This window comes from Xenopus laevis, chromosome 7L, assembly GCF_017654675.1.
Source record: "Xenopus laevis strain J_2021 chromosome 7L, Xenopus_laevis_v10.1, whole genome shotgun sequence".
NCBI lineage: Eukaryota > Metazoa > Chordata > Amphibia > Anura > Pipidae > Xenopus > Xenopus laevis.
This window is the reverse complement of record NC_054383.1, coordinates 82,941,193-82,968,455: the sequence shown is the minus strand read 5'-3', so window position 1 is coordinate 82,968,455 and position 27,263 is coordinate 82,941,193. Positions and strand designations below refer to the sequence as shown.

Sequence of the window (27,263 nt, the reverse complement as noted above, 5' to 3'; positions counted from 1 at the left end):
ATACAGTGCAGCATGTATAGCTTGTCTGCATCACAACTCGGGGTCATAAAAAAGATCTGAAGGGAGGGGGTGGCATGTAGCACATGGGACAGGGAGAAGAGACAAGCTAGGTCCTGAAGGCAGTTTTTGGATGAGGTGCACCAGAGGAAGGAGAGAGGCAGTGAAGAAGAGTAAGAAAGGAAGAGAACCAAGTTGGCATTAGTAGAAAGGTATCACTGTCAGTTTTCTACATTAGTAGAATCAGGTGCAGAGAGGGGTACAATAAAGACAAGAGATGTAGGCGCTTTGCGAATGAGATGCTGATAAAACAAATTAGAGAGCTTAGGATGTACAAGCACTAAGGATCTACTGTTTGGAGACACTGTTCAATGGGTGAGTGTGTTTTTCTCCACACATATTATTATTATTATTATTATTATTATTATTGATATATATGTATTAACATGTCTGAAATAGCAGCACTACTATAGAGACGTTGCTATACATTTCTGTGAGGTACCATGTGATGTATGTTACTCAGACCACAGTATCCCAGTATGCCATGTACTGTGATTTGAATTCCCATTCTTTTCTGATTCTACCCATTTTTATGTGTATTTATGTTTCGTCTTTTCGGCTTTACAGTATGTGTTTGTGCTGTGCCCTCGTGTGACATTCATAGAGTAAGTGTATTAAAGGGGTCTCTTGATTTCCCGACTCTGTATTTAGAGGTGCGTTACTTACTTTTTTGAGCCCTGCTATTATTTTTTGTGCAATACAGAGTTTCTTTACTTTCCAGGACTCCTGCTGCTATATTTAGTCTCTGAGTAATACAAATGTCCTTTATATACTACTGCATGCCCAATTTGGGTTTAATACAGAGGTCCCTTATGTACCCTTATATTACTTTAGAGTATAATACAGAGGTTTTAAATGTACTCTTGTGAACTCTGCTGTTCTGTTCAATCTGGCTATAATACAGAGGTGCCTTAAACAGGAGCCTTGCTGTTATATTAATTCGGATTATAACACAGTGACTGTCTGATTTGTCCAAGGGCAACAGAAGCCATAGATAGAAAGTAAAAAAAAATAATCCATATTATGTTGCATTTTGATGTACGTAGAAGGATACCCTAAATTTCATTTAGTGAGTTGACTCTACACCTCCTTTGAGGTATATTGGAAAGTTTGCTTTCATTCTGCAAAGTTTTATATTTGGGGTTGCCTAAGATGCAAAGCCCCACTGTATTTTTATAGCCTGTATATGAATTGTATGGTTTAATGCAGGGGTTCTTTATTCCTGTAAAACGTGATGTCACTCTAAATGTAATAGAGCTTTCTAGTTTATATGTGTAAGCGCTGCTGTATAATATATATTTTTAGTTTAAAGGCTGAACTGCATGAAAAATTTCCCTGGATGCCCCTGACACTGGTTGAAAGGGAGTTTGTCTAATTTTTGTAATGTGTGATTTATAAACACTAAAGATCTCTAAGTTAGTCTTACTATACCTGAATTAATGTCAACGCAGGTTCTAGGTTGTCCTTACAGACATCTTAGGTGCTCAGTCTGAGTGTTCTCAGGAGATTGCAAGCTTGTTAGGTGTATCTTGCCATATGATATGTAGTTTGAGGAATGGCAGTGTCTGCTTTCTTAGTCAACCCTGCTGTATCATCTGTTTTGAATGTTGTGCAGAGGTCGTTGGTTGTACAGCACAATGTAGTTCAGTTATAATAACATGTTGACTTGAGTAGGTATGATTTATTTATGTATTTTAATATAAATTAGATTTTTTTATTGTTTCAGTACATAGACTTCCCCTTTAATGCAGAGGTCCAGGAAGATTATGAAGTGGGCTGGGAATGGGAGTCCAGAGTCCAAAAATCTAATCCAGCCCAATTGCAAATGAACATTTAAAGGTGAAACAAGAGCATAAGGACAAATTGGTCAGAGGTGATGACCCAATCCAGGCATGCCTCGGTCTTTTATAAGGCAAACAGAGGTATTTAAACTACTGTATATATGCAGTGTCCATAAAAAGGCTGTTATGTCATTGATCCAAGAATATGTTTCTTTAAAACAGATTCAGGGTGAACATCTATACCCACACATGCAGCTTTTATCAAAATGAGGCCTGGTATATGCATTGGCATTGGTTTAATTGATTGTATTTACAAAGTTTCTTATTTCAGTATGATGAAGCTTATATTAAATTTTCATTTTCGCGATAGTTCCCCTTTAAGGAAAAACTCAAATGTAAAAAACTCGAATCAGTGAAGGCAGGGTTAACAACCCAAAAACTTTCCATCGGGAAAAACTTGAATCGCTTGAATTGCTCAGTTTTTTTAGCGAAGCCCAACAAAAAAAATTGAACATCATGAAGGCTATAAACATAGTAGTATAGAATGTTATAATACTATAATTATTATACTGTGAAATTAAACTTTGAATTGACTTCTAATATCCTTATTAAATTACATCGGGCTACATCATAATTTATAATTCATTATAATTACTGTTGTGGAGAAAATAAATTGCATGTAAACCTTGATGTGCAGAAACGTTTTTATTCACAAGAGGAGAGCAGTGGCTATTAGATTAGCGGTCAGCTCTTGTGGGTGCCTCTCTGCACCGCTGCACTGGGAATGTATATTTCTATACATGCAAAGAAATAAATACGTACATTTTAATATAACTCCAGTAACACTGCAGCATCAAGGGACTTGACAGGTGCAATTATACTAGGCATCCGGTTAGAACCTCCCCATCAGCTGCTTGCTATATGTGATGGCTTCCCATTCAACTGTCTGTTCCTGTTATTATATACACACATAAACTGTGCATACACAAATATACTTTTTAGAATGGCATGTTCAGGCTTTAAAACTGATCCTGAGGAAGGCAAAAAAACTGATGCATTATATCTGGGTATTTTTCTCCTGACTTCTTAATAGCCATTACATATTCCTGGCGGTACAAAATATTTTTGTGTTTAAATATATATAATATATATATTTTTTTTTTTTTTTTTTTGCTTAAAAGTACTGTTCTGCATACATGTGTAACAGAGATAGTAATATGCTTTTGGATGCATTTCAGTTGTTATTCTCTCAGCAGTGGGAGGTTAGCAGAACCATGCCAGCGGCCTACCTGAGCCAGTGAATGGAATCAAAAGGACACCCGGAAAGGCAGCCCACACAACGGTACTGTTACACTTCTGCCCTATTACTTTATGGCTGCAGTGTGAGCGACTGTAAGAGTCACCTTTTTGTTCAAGTACAAGACTATTGTATTCAGCAGGGCTGTAAATGCAGCACAAGCACATTGTAGCAGTCAGCTTTTATTTTCAATTTGCTTAAAAATCTATCCCTTTCTTGTGGCTGTTATTTGTCAGTCATTAAAACCTCTTATGGAGGTACTTTCCAAAACATTATTACTATCACTGTTTAAAATAATATCCTTAAGATAAGTCCATCTTTCTACTAAAAGCGGGGCATGCCCTTTTCCTTTCTGAAAGGCCTATAATTGAATAGACTTCCATTGTGTTTATAGCATGGCCCTTTTAAATTTAGACAAAGCAATTGGCTGATGCCTTCAAAGCAAAAATTTTCCTCTCTCTTATTAAGAGGCCTGTAATACCAGAAAATGGAAATACTCTATATCCATGTATACATTATGTCAAGCCCACATTAACAACCCATAGGCATGAAGAAATAATTTATAATCAGCCTATTCCAGAGAAGATTTTAAAACATACAATAAGAACAAAATACAAATGCAATCAATTTATCACTGCCTCTTTATTTGCTAAGGGTCCTGGTTTAGTCTAGCCCCCGCATGATCACTTCCTCTTCAGGTTCAAACATTTTGCAAGATTTGTATACATTTTAAGATTTAGTAGGAAAATCCATTCCACTCTTCCAGGTTTGAACATTTCTATTTTGGTTTGTTAAAGGGATACTGTCATGGGAAAAAAAAAATTTTCAAAATGAATCAGTTAATAGTGCTACTCCAGCAGAATTCTGTACTGAAATCCATTTCTCAAAAGAGCAAACAGATATTTTTATATTCAATTTTGAAATCTGACATGGGGCTAGACATTTTGTCAATTTCCCAGCTGTCCCTGGTCATGTGACTTGTGCCTGCACTTTAGGAGAGAAATGCTTTCTGGCAGGCTGCTGTTTTTCCTTCTCAATGTAACTGAATGTGTCTCAGTGGGACATGGGTTTTTAATATTGAGTGTTGTTCTTAGATCTACCAGGCAGCTGTTATCTTGTGTTAGGGAGCTGCTATCTGGTTACCTTCCCATTGTTCTTTTGTTTGGCTGCTGGGGGGGGAAGAGGGAGGGGGGTGATATCACTCCAACTTGCAGTAGAGCAGTAAAGAAGGATTGAAGTTTATCAGAGCACAAGTCACATGATTTAGGGCAGCTGGGAAATTGACAATATGTCTAGCCCCATGTGAGATTTCAAAATTGAATATAAAAAAATCTGTTTGCTCTTTTGAGAAATGGATTTCAGTGCAGAATCCTGCTGGAGCAGCACTATTAACTAATTAATTTTGAAAAAAACATTTTTTCCCATGACAGTATCCCTTTAAAGAGCAAAGTAAGCTTCATTCACCGGTGGTGCCAATCTGTTAAGCATCCCATGTAAATTCAATAACTTAGTTTTTCCTGGGCCAGTGGAATTTAGAATAAAAATATATGGGTTCATGGAACTTTGGAACTCCACACTGTAACCTTTCGATCCTTGCCCCGACAGCCTGCATTTACAATCATGATCTTGGGTCAAATGATGGGATCAGCCACCTTAATGTGGGCATATCGAGGAAAGATCCACTAGTTTGGCGACCTCGTCAAACAAGCAGCTTTTTAAATGTATGGTCAGCTTTAGACTCACACATGCACAATAGTAAAATCCAGAAATGTTACTCTAATGCACCAGTCTAAAGGTGGCCATAGATGTAGAGATCCGCTCGTTTGGAAATGTCGCCCAACGTGCGGATCTCTCCCCGATATGCCCACATTGAAGTGGGGCAATATCGGTCTGATTAGATTGTGAGCCCTAGGGCCCTATGATCCTATCATAATGGATCCGATACGTTTGGTCAGATCGCAGGACCGCATAGATGCGGCCGCAATAGGCAGGATTTTTAACCTGCCCGATAGATATTAATCGGGGAAGCCCGTCAGATGGCCCCACACACGGCCCAATAAGCTGCTGACTCGGTCTGTCTGCAGCTTTTATCAGCCTGTGTATGGAGACCTTAAGCGTGCCTAGGGATGCCTGGGAAAGGTAAGAAAAATGGCCACACAGAGCTCCACTAGAAAGTTCACTAGGCCCCATTAATATGGTTTAACCAAAGGTCAGGTATATTTAGTACCAGGGGTATCTTTTTAGTGCTTTGGATCAGTGTCGGACTGGCCCACAGGGATACCAGGAAAACTCCCGGTGGGCCAAGGTGTCAGTGGTCCCTTGTGCTGCTAAACATTTGGTCTATTTCAAGGCCATTCCCTATTTCTATGAGAACAAAGAGGCTAAATAGATGGAATAATAGATTATAGTATGTAAAACTATAAATAGAGGTTGAGCTAGGAGATGAAGAATAATAGTACTGACAGAGGGCCCCTGGTCTAAATTTTCTTGGTGGGCCCCTGGTCTAAGGTTTTTGGGTGGGCCCCTGGTATCCCAGTCCGACACTGCTTTGGATTGAGGTGTAGCAAGTAAAGTTCCCCTGGAGGATCTATATATAATCTACAGTCTGGTCATTTCCCTATGGGACCAGATTGTAGATTATATCCTTATAAACTGCACGTTTTGACGTCAGAACGCGCCGTTTATATCGGGCCCACAGGCCTCTGAATTTGACGCGGCACGGCAACCAAAACTTGACGCTGGCGACCAAAATTTTGCCGCTGACCCCTAAGACCCCCCCCTCCCAACCCCAGCCTCGTGCTTTTATATGGTCACATAACTCCTCGGTGACTTATAATATCTTTATCTTTATAAATTACAGTAGGGGGTACATTATCCACTATATAATGGGCAGGTGCCCATCAGTATGTCTTTCCCCTGGTGAGGGCTAGATATTCTATTTACTTCACCAGGTGTTGTAGAATAATGGCGTGTAAGTTAAATAACATTAAAAAGCCTAACATTATTTGATGGTATGAGATATCAACAACCAGTGATTATGTAGGGCTCATAGTATTGAGAGCAGCTATAACAAGAATTTCTTGTGAAAGACCAATGTAATGGGTAGTGGGCAAAGGGGTTCTACAGTGTATAGCCACTGGAGCAGTGTGTGGATTCAACTTAGAGACTTAGGGGGGAATTCACAAAAGTGTCGGTAAAATAAGTAACCTAGAAGTGGCGGTCGACAAATTTGTAAAATGTCGTACGAACGGCAAATTCACAAAGGCAGATGTTACGATCTCTGAATGTCTCGTAAGTCTGTCAATTTTATAAAATGTCGTATATCTTTTCATCGTACAAACGACATTTATCAAGACTTTTTAAAAGACAATTTGACTAGCATTTTCATTTTGGAGAGCCTAAAGTGTCTGAAAAATTGTCTGTAAAAAAAATTAGTTTAAGAGTAATTCATTAAAATGTCGGGAAAAGTGGTTCCGAAAAAACCACGCCCACTTTTAACGACACAAATTCAAAAATGTCGTACATGCCGGAAAAATTGGAGGAGAAATGCTCTGTGAATTTGTCGGCTGTTGCTACGACACTTTCAAGACATTTTTTCGTTCCCGACACTTTTGTGAATTCCCCCCTTAGAGGTAAACTGCACCCTACTGCAAGGACTTAGCTATCAGTGTTACTGATGAGAAGTGTCAGTGCTTGATCTCCACACATTGGTATAGCATGCCTAAGTCATTTACCTTATGTTTGCTATAGTGTTAAACTGTGATGCCCCTTTGTTATGTCTCCAGGGGGGGCCATGCCAACCTACAATGGAGGAACTAGACCAACAGTCAGTGCTCCTCTTCTAGCCTTTACCCATGTAATAACAGAGTCCTTGGGATATGTCTGAGACCAGCAGGTAACTTCCACTCTACACACACACACAATATATATTAACTATACATGCAGGTAGCTACAAAATAAAAGAAACACTTTTATCAGGATTCTGATTCAAATGAATCCTTACTGTTTGGCTTCAGTTTGGCAGAACCCTAAACGTCTTGTGACAACAGGATATGACAAGTTTTTGTTAAAATTCTTGCATTCATATCAAATCTGAATATGCAAATTAGGTTTTGGTTTGGTATTTGACCAGAGCTTTTGTGAAAGATTTGGTATTTCAAAAATTATGGATTCAGTGCACCCCTAATTAAAGCCGGCTACTGAGTTAATTAAGCAAAATCCAATCATGGTCATGGGACCATGCCTTAAAAATGTTCTGCTTGGCCATCATGACTACAGGAAGAACATTCAGTAACTTTGAGTGGGGATTATTTAGGGAACATTTTGAAGGAACTACAGTGATAAAGACTGCAGAATTTGCTGTTGTCTAACAAAAAATAGTGGCTAAATTGATGTTAGTATGACAGTCCAAAGGGAAGCACATCATTAACATGAGCATCTTTGGTCAAGAAAAACAAAACAGCTGAATTGGTTATCTGTAAATATCACGTGACCAGTAGGTCACAACAGATCTCCTTGCTGAAGGCCCCTCATTATTTAAATTATAATTATGGGTGTTGTTCAATTTGATAGGTCTGAGCAACTCTATATTGTAGTGTATGCAGGTGTTTCCATTATTTTGGATAAACACATATGCACACACACACACACACACCAACACACAAGTATACATTATACTGTATATTTATCGAAATGTGATGCATTATTGGATGTGGTTTGGTTACATGCATACAGGACCGCCATCAGAAATCACAGGGCCCCATACGACAACATTTGGGCCCCCTGGGCTGCACCCACCGCACTGAAGTCAGCAGCTCTCAGAAAGGTGGGGGGCCCGACTAATCAAGTAAATGTGGCGTGGACGGGCCCCCTTACCCTCGGGGGGGCCCCCTACAACTCTCTCCCCTGATGGCTGCCCTGGTTACATGTCACATATTGAGTCTTTTGGCTTAGATATTTTATTGATCCTGAAATAATGACACCAAAGAAATCAGCAGAAAATTACTTAGCACTGGGTTCCACCCAGGATTGATGGCGTTAAGAGTTGCTTACATCACAGCAGTCATCTTTAAAATACAGATGAACACATATAGTGCAGTGTAACAGTTTTCTTCCTAGTCATGACATGCAGTGACTATACAAAGAGATATGCATTTATCACACAAACCCAGTCCTTAATATTACAAGAATTTAAAAGGCTGTGTCATCACAAGAAGCTGGCAGTGACTTTGTTAATGGACTGTCCCATTCTATCAGTTACACGCAAAACAGGGCAAACTCCAATACTTTCAAAGGCCCCAAGTCTCACACACAAACAGATCTTACAGAATATCATACACACATACACAAAGGGGGCCCTTAGTCCGTCATAGACTGTCAGTGTTAAAGTGACCATGCACAGGCAAATATTGGCTGCCAATGCAGCCACTTTAAACTGATTTGGCAATCCATTGTTGCCCAGTTATAGACCCAAACCAATTTTTTATCTAGATCAGTATCTAATCATGACTAATCATGGCTAATTTAGACAGTTCTTTGGCTGAGAACAATAGGCATTCAGCTGAGAATCACATTAAAAGGTTGCCAAAGATAATTATTCTGTATAGTTTATAAATTTAATATATTAATTTGCCTCAAACAACGCTTCTTTGTTACTTCAGCCACAGACCTTCCAAGCAACAGTGCAGTAAATGTTAATTAGCCATTAAGATGAAGAATAATTGATTTTGCTTTTGGCCTATTGGATGCTGGCTTCGATCCCAAATCTAATCTCACATATGGTGTTTTCTGTTCAAGTGTGCATTTTTCAGGCCGAAATCTGCCCCATGTGCACACACTCCAATAGGTGGTTACCATTAATGTAAATCTGCACTGGTGCTACTGGTGTTTTTTTCCACCTGGAGATATCTCCACATGGAGATATGATGTTTTTCCACTGTGTGTCACAGCCTATCAATAGCATTTCCATATCCATGACATTAACATATCCAGAACCTGTTCCAAATCAAGACTGGGCTTCTGTTGTTTGCCAGAGAGGACATAAGAATAGTGACATGACTACTATTCTCTATGTATAAAAAGTGCTTATAACCTAAACAACACTAAAACAATTTTCTAAGACAATACTACTTTACATAGTACAATCCATTGTTTTTAGACAAAAGTAAAGACTTTCTATTGTCTGCAGAAGTGTCCATATGGGCCACCTATGTGAACCAGTTAAACCATCAATCTTAACAATTGGATAAGCCCAGTTTGGTCCACCACTTGCTGAAAGAGTGGAACTAGTCACGTTTGCTTGGCTCTACACACAAATATGGGGCAGATTCACTAAGCGCTGAATTTGCGCTAGTGTCCGCTTTGCTCACATCACAACACTTCGCCAGGTGTAAATTCGCAGAGACAACGCTAATTCACTAACATGCGAAGTTACGTCCAGGGCGACATCCGCTGGCGAAGTTGTGCTAGCGTTACTTCACCAAGCAAAGCGAAGTTGTGCTAGTGTTGGCTAATTTGCATACGGCAGGAGTGAAAGTTAAATGCACGTATATGTTGCAGAAAATTTATTACATTACACAAGCCCAGGGAACCTTAAAAAAATAAAATAGTTGTTATAATGCTCTACACATGAGCCCAGTGTATAGTTTATGTTCCAAATGTTAGAAAATGTAGGGGGGAACCCGGGTACCCAAAAAAAAATTTACGGACTGTTGCAGCCTATCACCCTGAAAAAGTGAAAAGACGCTAGGGTTTTCTGGGACTTAGAAAATTTTTCAACAAAAAAATTAAGGAAGTCCTATACACTCCATTGCACTTCATCTGGTCTGAGCTGGCGAAGGCAAGTCTGGCGGAACAGCTAACGTTCAGTAAAATTGGCATCTTATTGAATTTGCCCAGTTATGTCCATTTGCCAGAGCGTAAATTCTCCTGGCGTTAGAGTATGAAGTTGCGCTAGTGTTTGTCTCCTTTGCTAGCGATGTTATGCCTGCGACCATTAGTAAATCAGCGAAGTACCGAAATGACGTCACGCTGGCGAATTTTCTCCAGCGTTAGTCACTTCGCCCTTTAGTAAATTTGCCCCTAAATGTCTACATATATTTTATAGGTTGTCAGTTTCCCCTAGACTGTCACTGACACACTTACACAGAAATGAGAAGATATACTTGGGCATATCTAGCTCTATACCTCATGTTTGGTGGGTAGTGATCTGGCTGGGAGGGCCCAAAAATCTGAGAGTCCTATTTGGAGTCTAAGTTTTGCACAATAGATTGTTGGCACATCTGACAGTCTATCCTATAAAATAAATGTTTTCATTGCCCCCAAAGCACACACACATCACACACATACAAACACATGCAGCAGTTCCTTGGTTTTTCTAAGACAAATGGGATTCCCCAGTGCTCTGGTGTCACATGCTTCAGATATGTGATACACAGGAATGGGACTCCCACTGGCGGGGGGCCTCAGTTCTTCAAGGAAGAGACTACCTTTAGTTTGCCAGTATCACATGCACACTGTCATGTTCTGGAGGGGAATAATAGTTGATACTGTTACCAGAGAATAATCAACACATTTATAATAGCAGCATCGTGTCCCTGGGAAACAGCATCAGATTGTATGTGCTTGTTAGGAGCCAGGGCAGGTCAAGGAACCTCAGGGATGGCTGCCTGTTGAAAGAGAGGGAGAGCAATGGTGGCAAAATAAAGTGTAAGTTAAGAAGGAGATAGAATATTGCAGATAAGCTCAAACAAATCAGTTCTGAAATGCTACTGTAACAGTGTTATGGTGCTCTAGTAATGGCGCACATGTTCCAGTGCATGTACAGAAATACAAAGCAATGAGTTAAACGTATATTTAAAATGAAAGTACAGCTATGGGACCTGTTATTCAGAATGCTCTGGACCTGGGATTTTCTGTACTATTTTTTATTATTACAGAGACAAATTAATCACTTTTAAAAATTTGGATAAAATGAAGTCTATGGGAGATCTCCATCCCGTAATTTGGAGCTGGCAGGATCCCATATCTGTACCATCAAAAACTTTGTATACACCACAAGCTTTGTTTGCCTATGATGCTTGAAAATCAACTTCAGCTTGGTTATATCAGGATATACATATCAAAAAATGTATACAAATTTTTTGAGACTTCTGTGCATCTGAGCTCTTTTAACCTAGCACAGACATATTTAATAAGTATGACTATTAGGGCAGAGACACACGCTGCTATTTCGGGAGATTATTCACCAATCAACAAATTGCTTCTTCGGGCGACTAATTTCCCCGAACTGCCTTCCCGCCGGCTACAATGTAAATCGCCAACATGATGGCACTCGGATCACTCAGCTTTCCAAAGTCGCCCGAAGTTTCCCGTGTAAGGCAACTTACTCGTCTGAAGAAGAAGCGATTTGTCGCTGGGTGACTGCATTAAGTGCCACTTGTGAGTAACTTTTCAGTAACTAAGGACTGTAGAGGGGAAAGAGACACAACTGATTTATGTAGGGATACACTGAATCCCAGAACTTTGAACAAACCAGTGTTTTTTACAGGATTCTGATTTTGGAGGCTTCCTCGGTCTTGTTTGAACCAATCCTAACCCTAAATAAGACGTGACATTAGACCAAGCGGATATCGACAGTGATAATTAGTTTTGCGTGTTTCAAACTAGGGTCCAAATTCAGTTCTGCATTTGGTGTTTACCTAATTTCTAGTCATGTATGACCAATATTTAACAGTGCTGCCAAACAACTTGCGAGCCCCCAAAAACTAACCTAAAATAGGGGACACAACAACCATGGACTTCTGGGGTGTGTTACTGAAAAATGGAGGATCAAATCATTTTCATGCTTCACTGTTATTCCCTATGATCATTTTTTTGGTGATATTTTACAGTATCTACAATACAGTAATTTCCGACTGCTCCCATATGTGTCTCCCTTTATACTCTTTCTTCTCCTGTAATTTCCTATAACTACTATAGGTCACGTACTTTAAGTTCTCCTCCACCGTTGCCTTCTCCATCAGTCTTCACCTCCTCTTCTGTTTTCTGATCCTCAGAATTGAGGTTTTGCTGTTTTTTTCGTCTGACACATTTTACAATCACTAGGATAAGTATCACAATGGCCAGGAATCCTCCCACAGACGCACCAACTAAAACTGCAACTGTAGAATCCCTCTCAGGAGGGTCTGAAAAAGAAGAAAATAAGTAGGTGGGGCTATCTCTGGCCGTCAGCACTAGTCATGGCTACATAGTTTGTGAGACTGACAAACACCTACTTTTTAACTAAATACTTGTAGCAAGATTACAATAGACTATAGACAATATATAGCAGTAAACGGTAAATATTAATTAGCACTCGGTAGGTAGTTGGTGCAGCGAGTCTGTGTCTCTATGAGATACATAAAGGAAGAAAAACAGTGCTCGTCAGTCTTACTTGTAGAGAGTCTGCCCATGTCTGTCACTTGGATACAAATAAATGAGTCTGGCTCTTTTTGTCAATGTGACTCTGTGTTGTGTGTCAATATGTGTGTCAATGTGAGCATCTCTGCTCACCAGTGTAATATACACAGCAGTGCCTGTCACTTATACTGAGACTGTCTGTCTGCCTCTGTGATACACGTAGAAAGAATACCTGACTTAATTGAAAGGATCACAAGCAAGAGTTTCTATGTAAATAGAATTCTATGTAAATTAAGTTGCCTACAAGCCTTGAATTAAAGGCGACCTTTTGTGAAAATGTTAAAGTTAACACTGTATAAGTTTCCTCTCGTGCAACTTTTTAAAGATGATCTATGTAAAATTCTGAATTGTTACTGTAACCCTCTCAGCAATCTGTCTCTCTATATGCAGCAGTCAGAGTTACATTTTGATGGACAGTTCTCAGCTTGTGTGCCCCCTTTGCCTAGACAGTGACTATTACAGCTGACTTGAAAAATAACCAACTACAACACAAAGCTGCATGCAGAGAGACAAATGGCTGAGGGGTGAATAGTAAATAATACATTCATTATAAGAGATGGCAGAGAACTTGGAAAATGTCTCATTTCTATGAGAAAAGATTATATCACATTTTCATTTTCAGTCATAGTTTCCCTTTAATTTTTCTGTATTCACCATTATATACTACAGAACAGACATGGGCATCTGGTCTCTTCCTGTCCTCGCTGTCCTACATACATACATACATACATACCTACATACAGTATATACATACATACATACATACATACATACATACAGAATAAACACATTGGCATAGGATCTCCTCCTTTATTTACTGGCATACACTCCTATAGAATAGACACAGGACATTTCCATACTGCACTGCAGTGTGCAAAGTGTGATTTTGGATGCATAGTTTTTTATAGTTTGTATTTTCTCATAATTCCAAGATTATTGCAGTCAGCAGGGGAAGTTGTATCAAACGCAATTCCACTTGCACTTTGACATAAATCATATGCAATATCTGGTTGGCATAATTTTTGGCTTGATAGTAACTGTGTACCCGATTCATTTGGTGCAACCATGCTGCAACAACAGTTGCACCAAATGAACCTGCATGCAAGTCTCTGTAGGAACCCTGGAGCTGCCATCTGGTTTGGAGCTGGTGGTAACTCCAGAGTTTCCACAGCAACATGCATCATTAGATGCAATTGCAGTTAATTTGGAACAAGAGTCAAGAGAAAGGCAGCAATGTTGAGTGCGACTATATGGATGTGCAAGGAGCGCATGTTGATGCAAGTACCTTTAATGAATGGCATTTTTCCTACAACATACTGCAGAAAAGTGCAACTGTGGTTCACTAAGTAAATGACCCCTATGGTATCCTAGTATCGTCTAACTGCCAGGTAAATGTTCTTTTATTATATTTATAGTTATGGGACTTGTTATCCAGAATGCTCAAGACCTGGGGTTTCCAGATAAGGGATCTTTCCATAATTTGAATCTCCATACCGTTAAGTCTGCTACAAAATAAGGTGAACATTAAATAAACTCAATAGGATTGTTTTGTCCCCAATAAGGATTCATTATATCTTAGTTGGGATCAAGTACAAAGTACCTTTTTATTATTACAAAGAAAAAGGAAACATGTTTTAAATGTTTAAATTATTTGATTAAAATGGAATCTATGGGAGATGGCTGTCCCATAATTCAGAACTTTCTGAATAACAGGCTTTTGGGTAACAGATCCCATAGTTGCTCCTTTAAAGTGGACTTGTCACCCAGACACAAAAAACTGTATAATAAAAGTCCTTTTCAAATTAAACATGAAATCCAATTTAATTTTTTTATTAAAGCATTCATAGCTGTTGTAAACTCATTTAAAAATGTCAGCTGTCAATCAAATATTGTCTGCCCCTCCTCTATGCCATGGGCATAGAGGCGAGGCAGACAATTACTTTCACTTTCCATTCAGCACTTCCTAGATGTCACTGCTCTCCACACATTCCCCCATTCTCTTCATCATTTAATTGTGTAGCCAGGGCATGGGGATGGACATCGTGTCCCCCATTCTGGTGCACAAACAAGATTCTGAGATGATGCCTTAATAACAGTGTCCACACAAAATGGCTGCTGCCTGCTTGCTATCATTTTGAATTCCCAGACTGAAGGAAACAAGATTCAAACAATTTATATAGTTTAATTAAAGTTCATTTTGCTTGACTAATGTGATAAAGTAGGATTTTGAATAATTTTTTTGGGTGAAGGGTCCCCTTTAAAACAGATGCACACAGATGCCATATGTACTGAGAGACCAGATACACACAGACATAGGGGAATATTTATTAAGAGTGAAGTTAGAGGTCGTCACAGTCCACAGTCCTCTAGAGTGAAAGTAAAAGTAAAAGAGTATTTATCAATGGGTGAAAGTGAAGGTTCATCCATTGATAAATACACCTTTCAAAATCCCCTAGAAATGAATGGAGAGTGGCACTGTGGTGACCTTTATCTTCACTCTTTGATAAATATACCCCCACATATCACCAGGCTTGGCCATGTCAAAAATGGCGGGAAAAACTGCATACATTTTTTATGAGTTTTTTCTTAGAGTGAATACCACCGGAAGCAATATAAAATAACGCCGGCAAATCTGCCGTTCTCAGTTCATAAAATAAAACACACCTTGATAAATTCACCTTTTGTTTTACACAGCATAATAAATAATTCCTATAATGTCTCTTTTTAATCTTTGCTGCCTCTTGCATCCACTGTCACACATGCATATTAAATAAGCACTTGCAACAAGGTCTGGCTCTTAGTTATGGGACATCATAATAACCTTGCAATCCAAACACACACAGGTACATAGCCTCCTCTAATCTCTTAGCATTACAAACCCTCTGTTCGAACTTCCAGGTGGATTTTTCCAACGCCTCTATCTCGGTCTGGTGGATTCAGAACATAACAGTAATAGTATCCCTCGTCTTGTAGCTGGATGTCGTGGATCATCACCGTTAAGTCATTTTTAATGGGATTCCCTATAAACTCCACTCGGCTTTGAAAACGCTCAAGGTTGTGGTAAGAGATCTTCTTATTATACTGAATGAACTGTGGGGTGCAAAAAGACACGCATGACCTGAAAAAATACTAATTAAGATTCATATATATTTGTTTACAACTGGCCTTTTGTTTCCCAGTTTGGAACAACAAATAAGGGACAGACAGAAAGACAAACATGAACATAAATGCAAGAAGCAAAAAAAAAGAACTGGTTCCCTCACCCAATGTGTCTGACAAAATTAGTCATAGGTGAATCAGACCCATTTTGTTTCATGCAAAATTAACAAAACAGCGAAAATTCGCCAAAATGGATTGAAGTCTATGGACAACAAAATTAATTTTGACGCAGGACAAACTGCGCAACGAAATTTTGACACACAACAATTTTCACCCATAGGAGTCGTCATTTTTGCAGTGAAACTTTTGAAAATTTCGCTCATCACTACGACAATTAAAGGGGTGGTTCACCTTTAAGGTAACTTTTATTATGTTATAGAACAGCCAATTCTAAGCAACTTTTCAATTGGTTTTCATTATTAATTTTTTTTATAGTTATTTGCATTTATCTTCTGACTCTTTGCAGCTTTCAAATGGGTGTCACTGACTCCCTTCAAAAAAAACAAATGCTCTGTAAGGCTACAAATGTATTGTTATTGTTACTTTTTATTACTGATCTATTATTCAAATCAATGCTTGGTTGCTAGGGTAATTTGGACCCTAGTTACCAGATTGCTTAAGATGCTAATTGAAGAGCTGCTGAATAAAAAGCTAAATAACTCAAAAACCACAAATAAAACAAATTGAAAACAAATTGCAAATTGTCTCAGAATATCATTCTCTACATCATGTAAAAAATCTGCAAGAAGTTTGTATTTTCTGCTTGTATCGGTGTGAGTTTACTGGAACTGTAACATCCCAGCATTTGATGGCACACTCCACTGAATCAGACACTGGAGCTTTTCTAAATGAGCCCTATTATCTCTTTCACAGATACTGTGAAAATGCCATCTAACATATTAGCACTATATCTTAATGCTTTAGTCACCTGCGATAAATCTTAGCTACTGTGGGCGATTAATCTCCCGGAAATGCCTTCATATTGGCAAGAATGTGAATCTTCAGCAGGATGGAATAAGTGTCGCTTCAGCAACACTTATGCCATCCTGCCAGCGATTCACATTCTTGCTAGTATGAATGCATTTATGGGAGTAAAAGATTAATCTGGAATGCTTGGGACCTCCATACCTTAGATTTGGATCTCCATACCTTAAGTCTGCTAAATAATCATTTTAACATTAATTAAACCCAATAGGATTGATTAATGATATCTTAATTTGTATCAAGTACAAAGTACTGTGTTTAGAGCTTTGAATTTAGAGCTTTCTACATATCAGGTTTTCCAGAAAATTAATGCCATGCTAACAGACTATACAAGGGCTTGCATACAGGGGCATTTGAAACTCTACGAACATGTAGCCAAATGCATATTAAAAACATTAAAGGTCAATTACGCCTCTGAGGCATTTTTAAAAGTGAAAAAATTAGGAGCCACAGCATTGTAGTCATATGAGCCGGGTGGGGTGGCAAATAGGCATCCCCTCCTTCTGACCCTTTCTTTCTCTAAGTTGCACTCCTTCCCATTGTGGTTTGCATGCCTCACTAGATTTGTTTTTTAGGTTTTTTCTGAATGAACACTAAGGGGAATTTAGAAGCACTTTTTTTTTTTAACTGCAGTCTTGTGAAGTTCCAAAAACAATATACAAACAGATCATGTGAACTATTAGGCTGAGGGCACACTCAGTGTCAATCTGCTGCTCCCAGCCTATGTTTTTTTTGCAGACTGAGAGAAGCGGATCTGCTCCCTTACACACATCAGTAAAACTGCGCTCACAAGTTCAGCTTCCGCCTCTACATTGCTACACAAAGTGGAGCTGAATGGAGGTGGAGTCAACGCTCTGTGTGCCCTTAGCCTTATGGCTTGACTCTGTCCTTAGATTCTATTTCAAACAATATGTGAGAAGGGTGTAAAGCAGCTGTCATTTAAATCAAGAATGCAGAAAGGCAATCTTTTAAATTATATAAGAACTTATGGATAATAATATGGCTCATTTACCATAGTAAGCAACAATCCTACTGGTTAAACTAGGATCAGGATTGGGTGCATTAAAGGAGAAGGAAAGGTTAAAACTAAGTAAAGCTTTATCAGAAAGGTCTATATAAAAACACCACTAAACCCTCAAAGTAATTCTGTTCTGAGTTATCTGACAAAAGAAACACCACATTTCTTTCCTTCTATTGTGTACTCATGGGCTTCTCTATCAGACTTCCTTCTTTCATCTTAAACCTCCAGGGCACTGGCTTGAGCATGCTCAGTTTGCTCCTCTCTCCCTCCCTTCTCCCTCCTCTCCTCACTGCTGTAATCTGAGCCCAGAGCTGAGAGCGAGCAGGGAGAAACTCTGGCAGGAAGTGATGTCACACCAAGCTAATATGGCAGCTTCTATCCCAAACAGAGAGCTTCTAGAGCTGTTTACTCAGATATAGTAAAGCATTCTACAGAATAAATATTGCGTTATAGCTTGCACTTATGCTTATGTATTGGCAATAAACTGCCTTGGTAGCTTTCCTTCTCCTTTAAACCTCCATACATGTGTGGGAATGATTTGGTTGTGCATACTATGAAGAGGAGCTCCTAACCAGGCAGTAAGTACTAGCCTTCCTTTGCTTGTTGCAGGTTGGTATAAATTGCTATTTAAACCTGGCTTGAATGCATGAAAAAGTGTACCTTCAGGAACATTAGGAATGTAAGTAAATAATTCATCATAGACCTTATAGAGCAAAATTGTACATTGTAGAGGATGTAATGAAATATGCTTTATTATTGAAAGGTAAAGAGCATTATGGAAACACTGGAAAGATCAATGTAATGAGAGAATATCATGAGATATAAGTGACATAAGCAAAAGAGCAGTTTGGAGCTTTTCTGTTGATAATTAGACTACAAGAATGGGATCCCTTATCCGGAAACACAATATAAAGAAAGCTCTGAAGACCATCTCCCATAGACTACATTTAAACCAAATAATTAAATTTTTTAAAAATGATTTCCCTTTTCTCTGTAATAATAAAACAATTCCTTGTACTTGTTCCCAACTAAGATTTAATTAATCCTTATTGGAGGAAACACAATCCTGTTGGGGTTATTTAATGTATAAATATTTTTCTTTGTAGATTTACATTATATTTATGGAGAGACACCTAATCTGGAAAACCCCACGTCCCAAGCATTCTGTATAACAGGTCCCAAACCTATACTATGCTATACTTGAGGTGGTATCTGTTTATAGTGGCTCAGCAGTTACCTTGGAGCATTAGCATCTTGAGTTTAATTTTAACATGCCTGTGTGTGGTATTACACACTCTAACTTCCACAGAGGCAGCGGCTGATGGCTGGGGTGAATGATCTCTTTAAAGCACTGTATAAAATGTCAGTCCACTGTAAATACATTTTATAAATACAAAACATTAAGTAGAAGTAAATCTGTGGCACAGATGTTTCCTGGGAATGGTTATGCTTGACAAAATGAAGAGAAATGTCTCCTGTCTAAAAGACATTGGAAACTTGTGAAAATAATAAGAGGCACAGAAGCTCCCCTTAAAAAGTACAATAAGAAGACCATCCATATCAGAAATAGTAGTGATTAGCTAGGGGAAGTATAGGGGGCTTGAGACATGGTTCAACTAAGGCACTAAGTAGGCCTATTGTGCACAAAAATAGATTTTCACTGCAGAATAAAAACATTGCATGCTGAAGGACAAAGCAATTCTACATGTGGGGCTGTGGGATATAGGTAACTAGAAAGGATGGGATAGAACCCACTAGGAAAATGATACTTCTGCTCCGCCACTAAGATCTTTTATTTGTTTTTCTAGGAGCTGATTGCTTTCTATTAAAAATGCTGTGGTGTATTGGGGCTGAGTCTCTAGTTGCTTCACCAGGACAAAATTGGTTAATGATTGTGTAGAGGCAAAGTAACAACACAAAACAGAATTGTGAATACGGTATTAATGCAATAAGACAAGATTAGGAACAGTACACAGACAGCAAGAATATATGAGAGGAGCCAAAGTAACAGTAACAGTACTGACACAACAGATGAGTTTTGCAATGCATTCACATCATAGAAAAACAGCCCTTGAAGGGACTGTTATACCACAGTTGGGAATGCAGCTGAATTGACATAGACCAAGGGTACAATCATTAATTTCATTGAGACACAGCGTAGACAGGACAGAGGTTTCAGCAGGGAGCACTGTGGATACTTTAATAAGGATGAACGAATTATTATGCTCACATAGTTTTAGGTTATATCTCACTACAGACTGTACTGAGACTGAGTACATTTAGGGGGCTAGCTACACAAGAGACCTTTTGATATGATCTGATATCTGGAATAGATTAGAACAGGTAAACAGAAATATAGTGGATTTTCAGTGCATGTCAATATAATACAAATGATACAAATTGTGTGTTTGCTTCAGAAGCACAGCTACAGTTTATATAAATAGGCTTATGGGTAGCCAAGGGGGGCGGCCATTCAAGTTGGTCTGGGTTTTAGGGCTCATAGTTATAATAAATAATAAATATACTCTGATGAATTCACTGGTTTTAGTACTTACCCTTGAGAGAAACAGGCCAAACGTCATTAACTTTCTCTACTGAACTAGAGAACAAAACATTTTTGACAAATTTGAGACTGTTCAGGTTGTGGGTGCTACAGTGGCTGAGGAATTCTGGCATTTGTAGTTTACAACAGCTAGAATTTTAAAAAAGGAAGGCAATATGACAGTTAAATTAGGCAATTACATTTATGGGATTATGGCTAGTCTTTAGGATGTTGGAACTATGTGGTCTTCGCAGGGCACCATAAGTAAGGGTTGACCAGACTGCTCTGTATACTATTATATACATACAAATTGTATATTTGTAATATTAAAATCTAAACATTGCAGGCACTGAAAGCTAAGATGCTTAAGCCACCATAGCCATAACAAGTAGTGAACAAAATAGAAACCAAATTATTGCTTAAGGACCTGTGTTGTTACAGTGATATTAAGTACAAGGAGATTCAAGTAATAACACAAAAAACACAAATTACTGAGAAAGTGACACAGACAATGACATTTTGATAGTGGGAGAAAGACATTAGTGAAAGATGAACAACAGAAAAAACATACACAGTTTAACTTTATTTGTAATTTTAAGAAGAGAAAAAATAGTAACTGTCCTGGAAAAGATTACTATAATAAAAAGTAGTGGGTGATTGCATATTGTAGTTAACTTTGATACTTTTCCTGTAGCTTTGCCACATTATTTACTTTAATGGAACTGGATAACATGATGTTGTATTCTTTCTATTCAGTATAGCCACATTTTCCTTCAACCCTGCAAGCATTTTACAAGAGTATTGGTGTATAGTATTTCCTAAAGAAAGAGGGACCAGGTACAAAAACATAAGTTGCTGAGGCTCACTTCAGCAACAAATAACATCTAGTGATATGGAATAATGATTAGTAAGATATAGTAAGGAATGTGCCACTTGGTGCTAAAAAAAAGGTGTTAAATATAAGAAATAAATTGTCTATTTAACACCAATTATGTAATATCATTGTTAAAGATGTTATTGTTACATCACAAGCTACTGTAAGTATTAAGAAATAAATCTGCAATAGGATTTTGCATGAATGTTTTAATGAAAAAAATGTGGGCATTGGAGTTTGGGTTAGGGTCTGTATATATGATATGGGTTCTAGTTCAACACTGTATACCATGGCTAACGTAACTTGTTCTGATAGCGGCATTGTTAACTATAACATGAAGACAAACAAAAAAACCATGATGTGACATGAGCAGTATAAGTTAACAGATACCAATAATAAGGAGCAGAAATGTTGCTATATCCCTCACCATCTCCTCACTGCAGTTCTCACAGCTCTTGTATGTCCAGTTCATGGAGAAGAGTTTGTTGTTGTCCATTTTGTAACAGGAGCTGAATTTGCAGGACAGCCGTACATCTGTACCATTTAGGGCATACAGTGTAGGGGGGGCGGTGATCTCCATTCCTGACACAACAACTATATACATACATCCGTTATTGGTACAACAAAACTCAACATATCTGATGCAAAGCATTCCATATCACTATGCACGTATCACAATCAGAAATATGTATCCTTCATGCAGAACAGGTAGCAGAGTGCACCAGCAGACATGCAGAGAGCAGGATACAGATAATACCTTACACGGGCAAATTAAAACTGCCGATATGGGTCCTTTAGACAGATTCTGCATTTTATATGCCCACGTGTGGGGGCTCCCGACAGGTCCTCCCGATCGATATCAGGCCAAAAATCAGGCAGATATCGATCGGGCGATCCAGGACCGAATTGGATAGTTGATGTGGTCCTGCGACCCGTCTGCACCCATTCGCAGCATTGTAATCCAATCGTTTGGCCCCAGGGACGAATGTTTGGATTCACCCAATGTCGCCCAGCCGTTAGTGGGCATATCGGGTTAATATCCGCTCGTTTGGTGACCTCGCCAAATGAGCGGATCTAATAGTGTATGGCCATATGCAAAGCAGCATATCTGCGCTATGGACAGCCATGTGACCTTCTCTCTACTAACTCACTGGTGGCATGGTGATATATACATAGTGCCTCTACAGTCTGTGCCAATTATTTATTTCAGTTTTCAGATGTGGAGAAAGCTGTCATTTTTTTTTCCATAGAAACAAAATGTAATCATTTTTACAGCAATGGGATATAAACATTTCCCCCAACTAGCCACAGACTACTCAGCCGTATTATACTTTATGAGTGCCTTAACAAATGTACAATAAATTAGAAAACAACTGCATTTCTGAGTAAGTACATTAGGGCACATAGATATTGATGGCAGATAAGAACCTAGTCACCCATGTTTCCCATTCCCAACTCATTTCTCTGGTTCAGACTCCATTAGTACCACTCCTGCTGAGGAGTCAATGAACATACTGTCTCTGTCATCATAGCATATTCATTATCAGTAAATATATCCTGTGTATCATTATGGTAATTGACAATTTATTGGAGAATGAAGCAGTACGGGTTAGTATATTATCCCAAACGTGGTATCTGTAATGGCCTGGCAGCTGTTTCAGACACTAAAACTAATGGCACATATACTATGACAGGTTTTGTCATACAGCAAAAAACAGTGGTGGTCAATACATCACCATCTGCCTGTTGTTGCCCCTAATGTTATTTAATGGTAAGCACCCTTGCTGACGCACAGGGAGCGGTGACAGGCAGACATCTGTGCAGAAATGCTTGAATGCACCAGGGCAATCAACATTAAATATCATTGAGGAATGTAAATAGTTGGGCGATGGCATTTGCCTGTTGCTGTTTTCCATTGGATGGCAACAGTGAAAAAAGACACTGTGCCATTACAAAGGATTCAGGGGGGCTTCTGCCCAATGCTGTGTTTCAATACATGCTTTAAAAAAATATGTCACCTTCCAAAAAATTTTAAGGGCTGGGGCATTAAAAAGACTTTTCTGTGGGTGCAGCAACGACTTTTGCAGTTTTTTGGGAACTATCAAATTCAGATGTGTGTCCCCATCATCTAGAGCCACTCATTGCAGTCTATCAGAACATGTTTAATATAAGCTGAGCAGACATATGACACAGAGAGCTGATTATGAACATAGGTGCTAAATTGTGCATGTGCAAGTGCTAGTAGATATTATCTTCAATTGTCCAGCTTGCTGAATGGTTGCTATTGCCACCTGCACAGTATAGCACCTATGTTCATAAATTAGATTGGATAAACTGAAATTGCAGAAAGAAACAGAAGACATAGAATTACAGAGAGATGATAGATAGATAGATAGATAGATAGATAGATAGATAGATAGATAGATAAGGACAGTTTACCAATCTGTTGCACAGAATGTTAGATCTCAAGGTGAAAATCTGCTACACTGTGTTACTGCACACTATGTTATTAGCAGTGTACAGATATTAAGTAGCAGCACTGAGTGCATTATGTATATAATTTGTGCATTGCTCTGTGCATTCTCCCCCACTGTTCAACTCTATACTTCACTTTCATTCCCCTTTAATTGTCAAGCCCCCCTCCCCCTTCTGCTTGTCTCCCTCCCCTCCCTCTATTCCTGCGCTTGCTGCACTGCAGGTATATTATGGTCTCTAATGCACAATCTGGGTCACATTGCAGGGATCAGATCTCTTGCAAGAAATGGCTAAGAAGAGTCCTCTGCTGGCAGATCATGATACTGAACATCCCAAATCTTCCACATAGCCAGACCAAGAGAGGGTTAAGAAAGAGACACTGCTTCCATTATTAAAAAATCAATATGTGCTCTCTGCTGAGTCAGGGTTAAGGAGGGGTATGTAGGATGGGTGTTAAAGTAAGCCACATTAATAATATCTGCAGCCAGCGCTGGGAAAGAGGTAATGCAGCAAGATGCTTATCTGTCATTTAGATTTAAGAAGGACTGCGTCATGCTTCCTATGTACTAGAAATCAGCCACAGCCTTCTTTAACATTCCCTTCTGCTCTATAAACAAGCAAGGCATAGAGATGTTAGATAACTTCATACGTATATAGTTAGTACTGCGCACAAACCTGCCAGCAATGCTGCCGGCTACGGTTTATTGAATCATCAAGTAAGCAATACAACTGGGGAACAGAAGACCCCTGAACATTGTGCTCAGCAGTAATTGTCTTAGTAAAACCCCCTTGTGCAGTTATATTTCATGTGTGTGTGTGTTGCATTATACATTGTTATTAACATATGTTACACAAGGGTAATGAATAGCCTGTTAAACGTTTTCTAATAATGATATCATATGACTTTACAAGTGCATTATAAAAAATAAATTACCCACTGTTGTAAAATATATGGTTATTTGAATTCACCTTGGCATTTCATGAGCCATAAAAGTCAGTCTGCATCTTTGTGCCTTTATTTGGTCATGTAACTCCTAATATGCTTATATTAGTATGTGTGTGTATATATATATATATATATATATATATATATATATATATATATATATATATATATATATATATTATATATATATATATATATATAGTGTATATATACAGTATATCTATAAAATACAAAATGCATTTAATTTAGGAGCTATCTGCTTTCCATATAAGTGACCTGTGTGCTCCCAAGGTGAAGGTGCTTAGCATTATACCCTGCTAGTACCCTGTCACCTTTCTGCAATACATACAGAGGCAGAAAAAGCATTTGCTGTTGGGCCACAACCACTGACAGGGGAACCTTGGACAGAAGATATTATTTCTAACTCTAACTCTATTTCTAACTCTGCATTATAAGCTCTGGATTTTTAGCATTTACATTAGGGTTTGGCAGCTTGTGTTAGGGTTGTCACCTTTGATATAGCCGTATACCAGCAGGGGTGATGACGTAAGGGGGCATTATGTAATGGAGGCATGGATTGGCCAGATCATGCAGGACTATGAGGTTGGGGAGAGATGATATAATAGGAGCATGCATTGGTGCATATGCTAAAGTGTGCATTGGCATAGATTGATTGCAGACCAGGGGTGGATTGGGGTATGAACGATAGGGGATTCAAAATTTACCATAACGCACATTTCCAGTTAATTTTTCATACCTTTCTGACCTCAACTAGACTAGCAACCCTACCGGTGGTCATTAATCTTTTACAGGTTTCAGGGACAACAAACTCGAAAACAGTTGAAGGCTCGCATGTTGGAGTTTACATCACAAATTAAGGGCCCTGCATTGTTGTGTCCCCACTAATTTCAACACCCCCATGTAAAGTCATCCTCCAAAGTGTAAGGGTGCATGAAGACAGTGACATAACTGCTGGGCCCATCACCTGCAGATAGGAGAGCAGCTGGGGAAAGGGTTTTTTTACAACAATAGAGGAAGCAGGCCCCACTGTAGTTATGCCAATCCTAAAATCATATCTTAAAATGAACAACTGTTGGTGTAATAAAAACTCACTAAATTTTCTTACTTAATAAATGTGTTTTCCCTTCATTCTCCTAACCACCACTGCAGGCATAGTTTTGAAACATGTACACGAAAGATCATATTATTGTAGGCAGCCAAAAGTATTACTGGGAATGTAATTGCTGGGGAACTAAATTATTTTACATGATAATTTGGCCACCAGGGGCACTATTTTTTTGTAGTGTTTGGATGAATTTATCTTGAGAGCAACAGCAGTCCCTGTATATAATACCAATATATATAAACAAGACCCCTTGTACATAATGAATGCTAGTACATTTTACATAACTTGTACAGTAACTCAAAACTATATGAACATATACAGTATGTTCCCTCTTTAAAATAACCTCCTTTACGCCATATATTTTCTCTGTTTTTACTGTTAATTATAAATCCAATCCAGATAAACTTGCAGCAATTTCTCCAAACCCATAAAACCTTTTTTACCTGCAGTAAATTAATATAAATCCTAGCACATAATCTGCCCCAGTTTATTCATTGGCTGATGTTACCCTAAACAGTGACTTCCTTAGTGATTCTGTGATGTTCTATATGGCCTGAAGCTCCTCCCACTTGTCGTATAAACACTGATTATGACCTTGTCTGTGACATCATGAAATCACTCCCTCTAATTCCACATATAACAATGTATATTTGTCCATTTAACACCAATTATAGGATGTCAGTTGCTTCCAAAAAATCCAGTTGGTCCTAGTATCCCTTGCATATGTTTCTCCTGTAACTCTTGTCCTAACCACCTTGTAGTTCACATTATTTATCATTTTTGCCTTTTATAATTGATGTATCTGTTCTTATAGTCAGGACGTTATTTCTGTAATAAAGCTACTAATTTAAATCCTGCAGCCCAATAACTGGGCCATGAAAATAGGGCGCTACTGATTATTAAGATCTAATTTTAACCATTTTCAGACTATATTCTTTGCCAGAACGTGATTAATTTTTACACCAAAGCTAAAGAATGCTCTAAAGATGCTGTATTATATATGTTATGATAACTGATAATATACAATCCCCCCTGCCCCCCCCCACACACTGGCAGTAAAAGGGTTAATATGTTTGGTGCGGAGGGTGGCAGTGCATTGCGGCAGATGTGCACCCAGCTGTGCATGCAGAACTGGTCATACAACTTACCCAGGAGGCTGAGTGCCAGTATTACCAGGCTTGGCCCAGCAGCTGCTGGGTACTCTCTCCTGCCCATGACCTGGAATAGGTGAGGGAATATCCGTCTCTCTTCTTGGAATATATCTATTGGAATAATATTTTTCCCTGTCGATGATGCAGAGCTAGGATAACAGTAAACCCAATATGGCTGGATGTCAGGCTGCAGCAGAGATGCAGAAGGGTGGGGGCTGGTGGGAGCATCTAATTTTATGGTTGTTGGATTTCCTGGTAAGAGGCGGGAGGGTAAAAGAAAAAAAAATACCCAGCTGTTTTCTTGTTAATATAATGTATTGTTATTAATCTTACAATTATAGCTCTTCTAGTCATATGATATAACCTCACTTCTTTTCCACTAATCATTTTC

The 27,263-nt window shown here is 38.7% G+C and overlaps 2 protein-coding genes and 1 long non-coding RNA gene across 6 annotated transcripts in view; 1 reads left to right on the top strand and 2 right to left on the bottom strand.

Annotated features, from left to right (window-relative positions):
• Positions 1–1,584, bottom strand: part of scn4b.L (sodium voltage-gated channel beta subunit 4 L homeolog) — a 35,249-nt gene extending 33,665 nt beyond the window's left edge. The window contains exon 1 of the mRNA XM_041568432.1: positions 1,489–1,584. The gene's annotated coding sequence lies outside the window, so the exon portion shown is untranslated. The remainder of the gene's footprint in view (positions 1–1,488) is intronic.
• On the top strand, positions 2–16,093 carry LOC121395544. 4 transcript variants are annotated; one of them, XR_005962538.1, is made up of 4 exons: positions 2–372; positions 1,784–1,979; positions 3,092–3,180; positions 15,493–15,583. It is a non-coding gene; the product is annotated as an uncharacterized LOC121395544 (long non-coding RNA). The 4 variants fall into 4 exon arrangements; XR_005962541.1 differs by lacking the exon at positions 1,784–1,979 and adding an exon at positions 6,921–7,030 and having other exon boundaries at positions 4–372; positions 15,493–15,578; XR_005962540.1 differs by lacking the exon at positions 1,784–1,979 and adding an exon at positions 15,774–16,025 and having other exon boundaries at positions 34–372; positions 15,493–15,654.
• Positions 8,078–27,015, bottom strand: scn2b.L (sodium voltage-gated channel beta subunit 2 L homeolog). Its single transcript, NM_001094636.1, is given in 4 exon segments — positions 8,078–9,024; positions 15,499–15,684; positions 21,602–21,768; positions 26,870–27,015. Coding segments are annotated over 4 exon segments (432 nt in total). The 5' UTR covers positions 26,937–27,015; the 3' UTR covers positions 8,078–9,012.
• Positions 27,016–27,263: the final 248 nt, after the last annotated feature.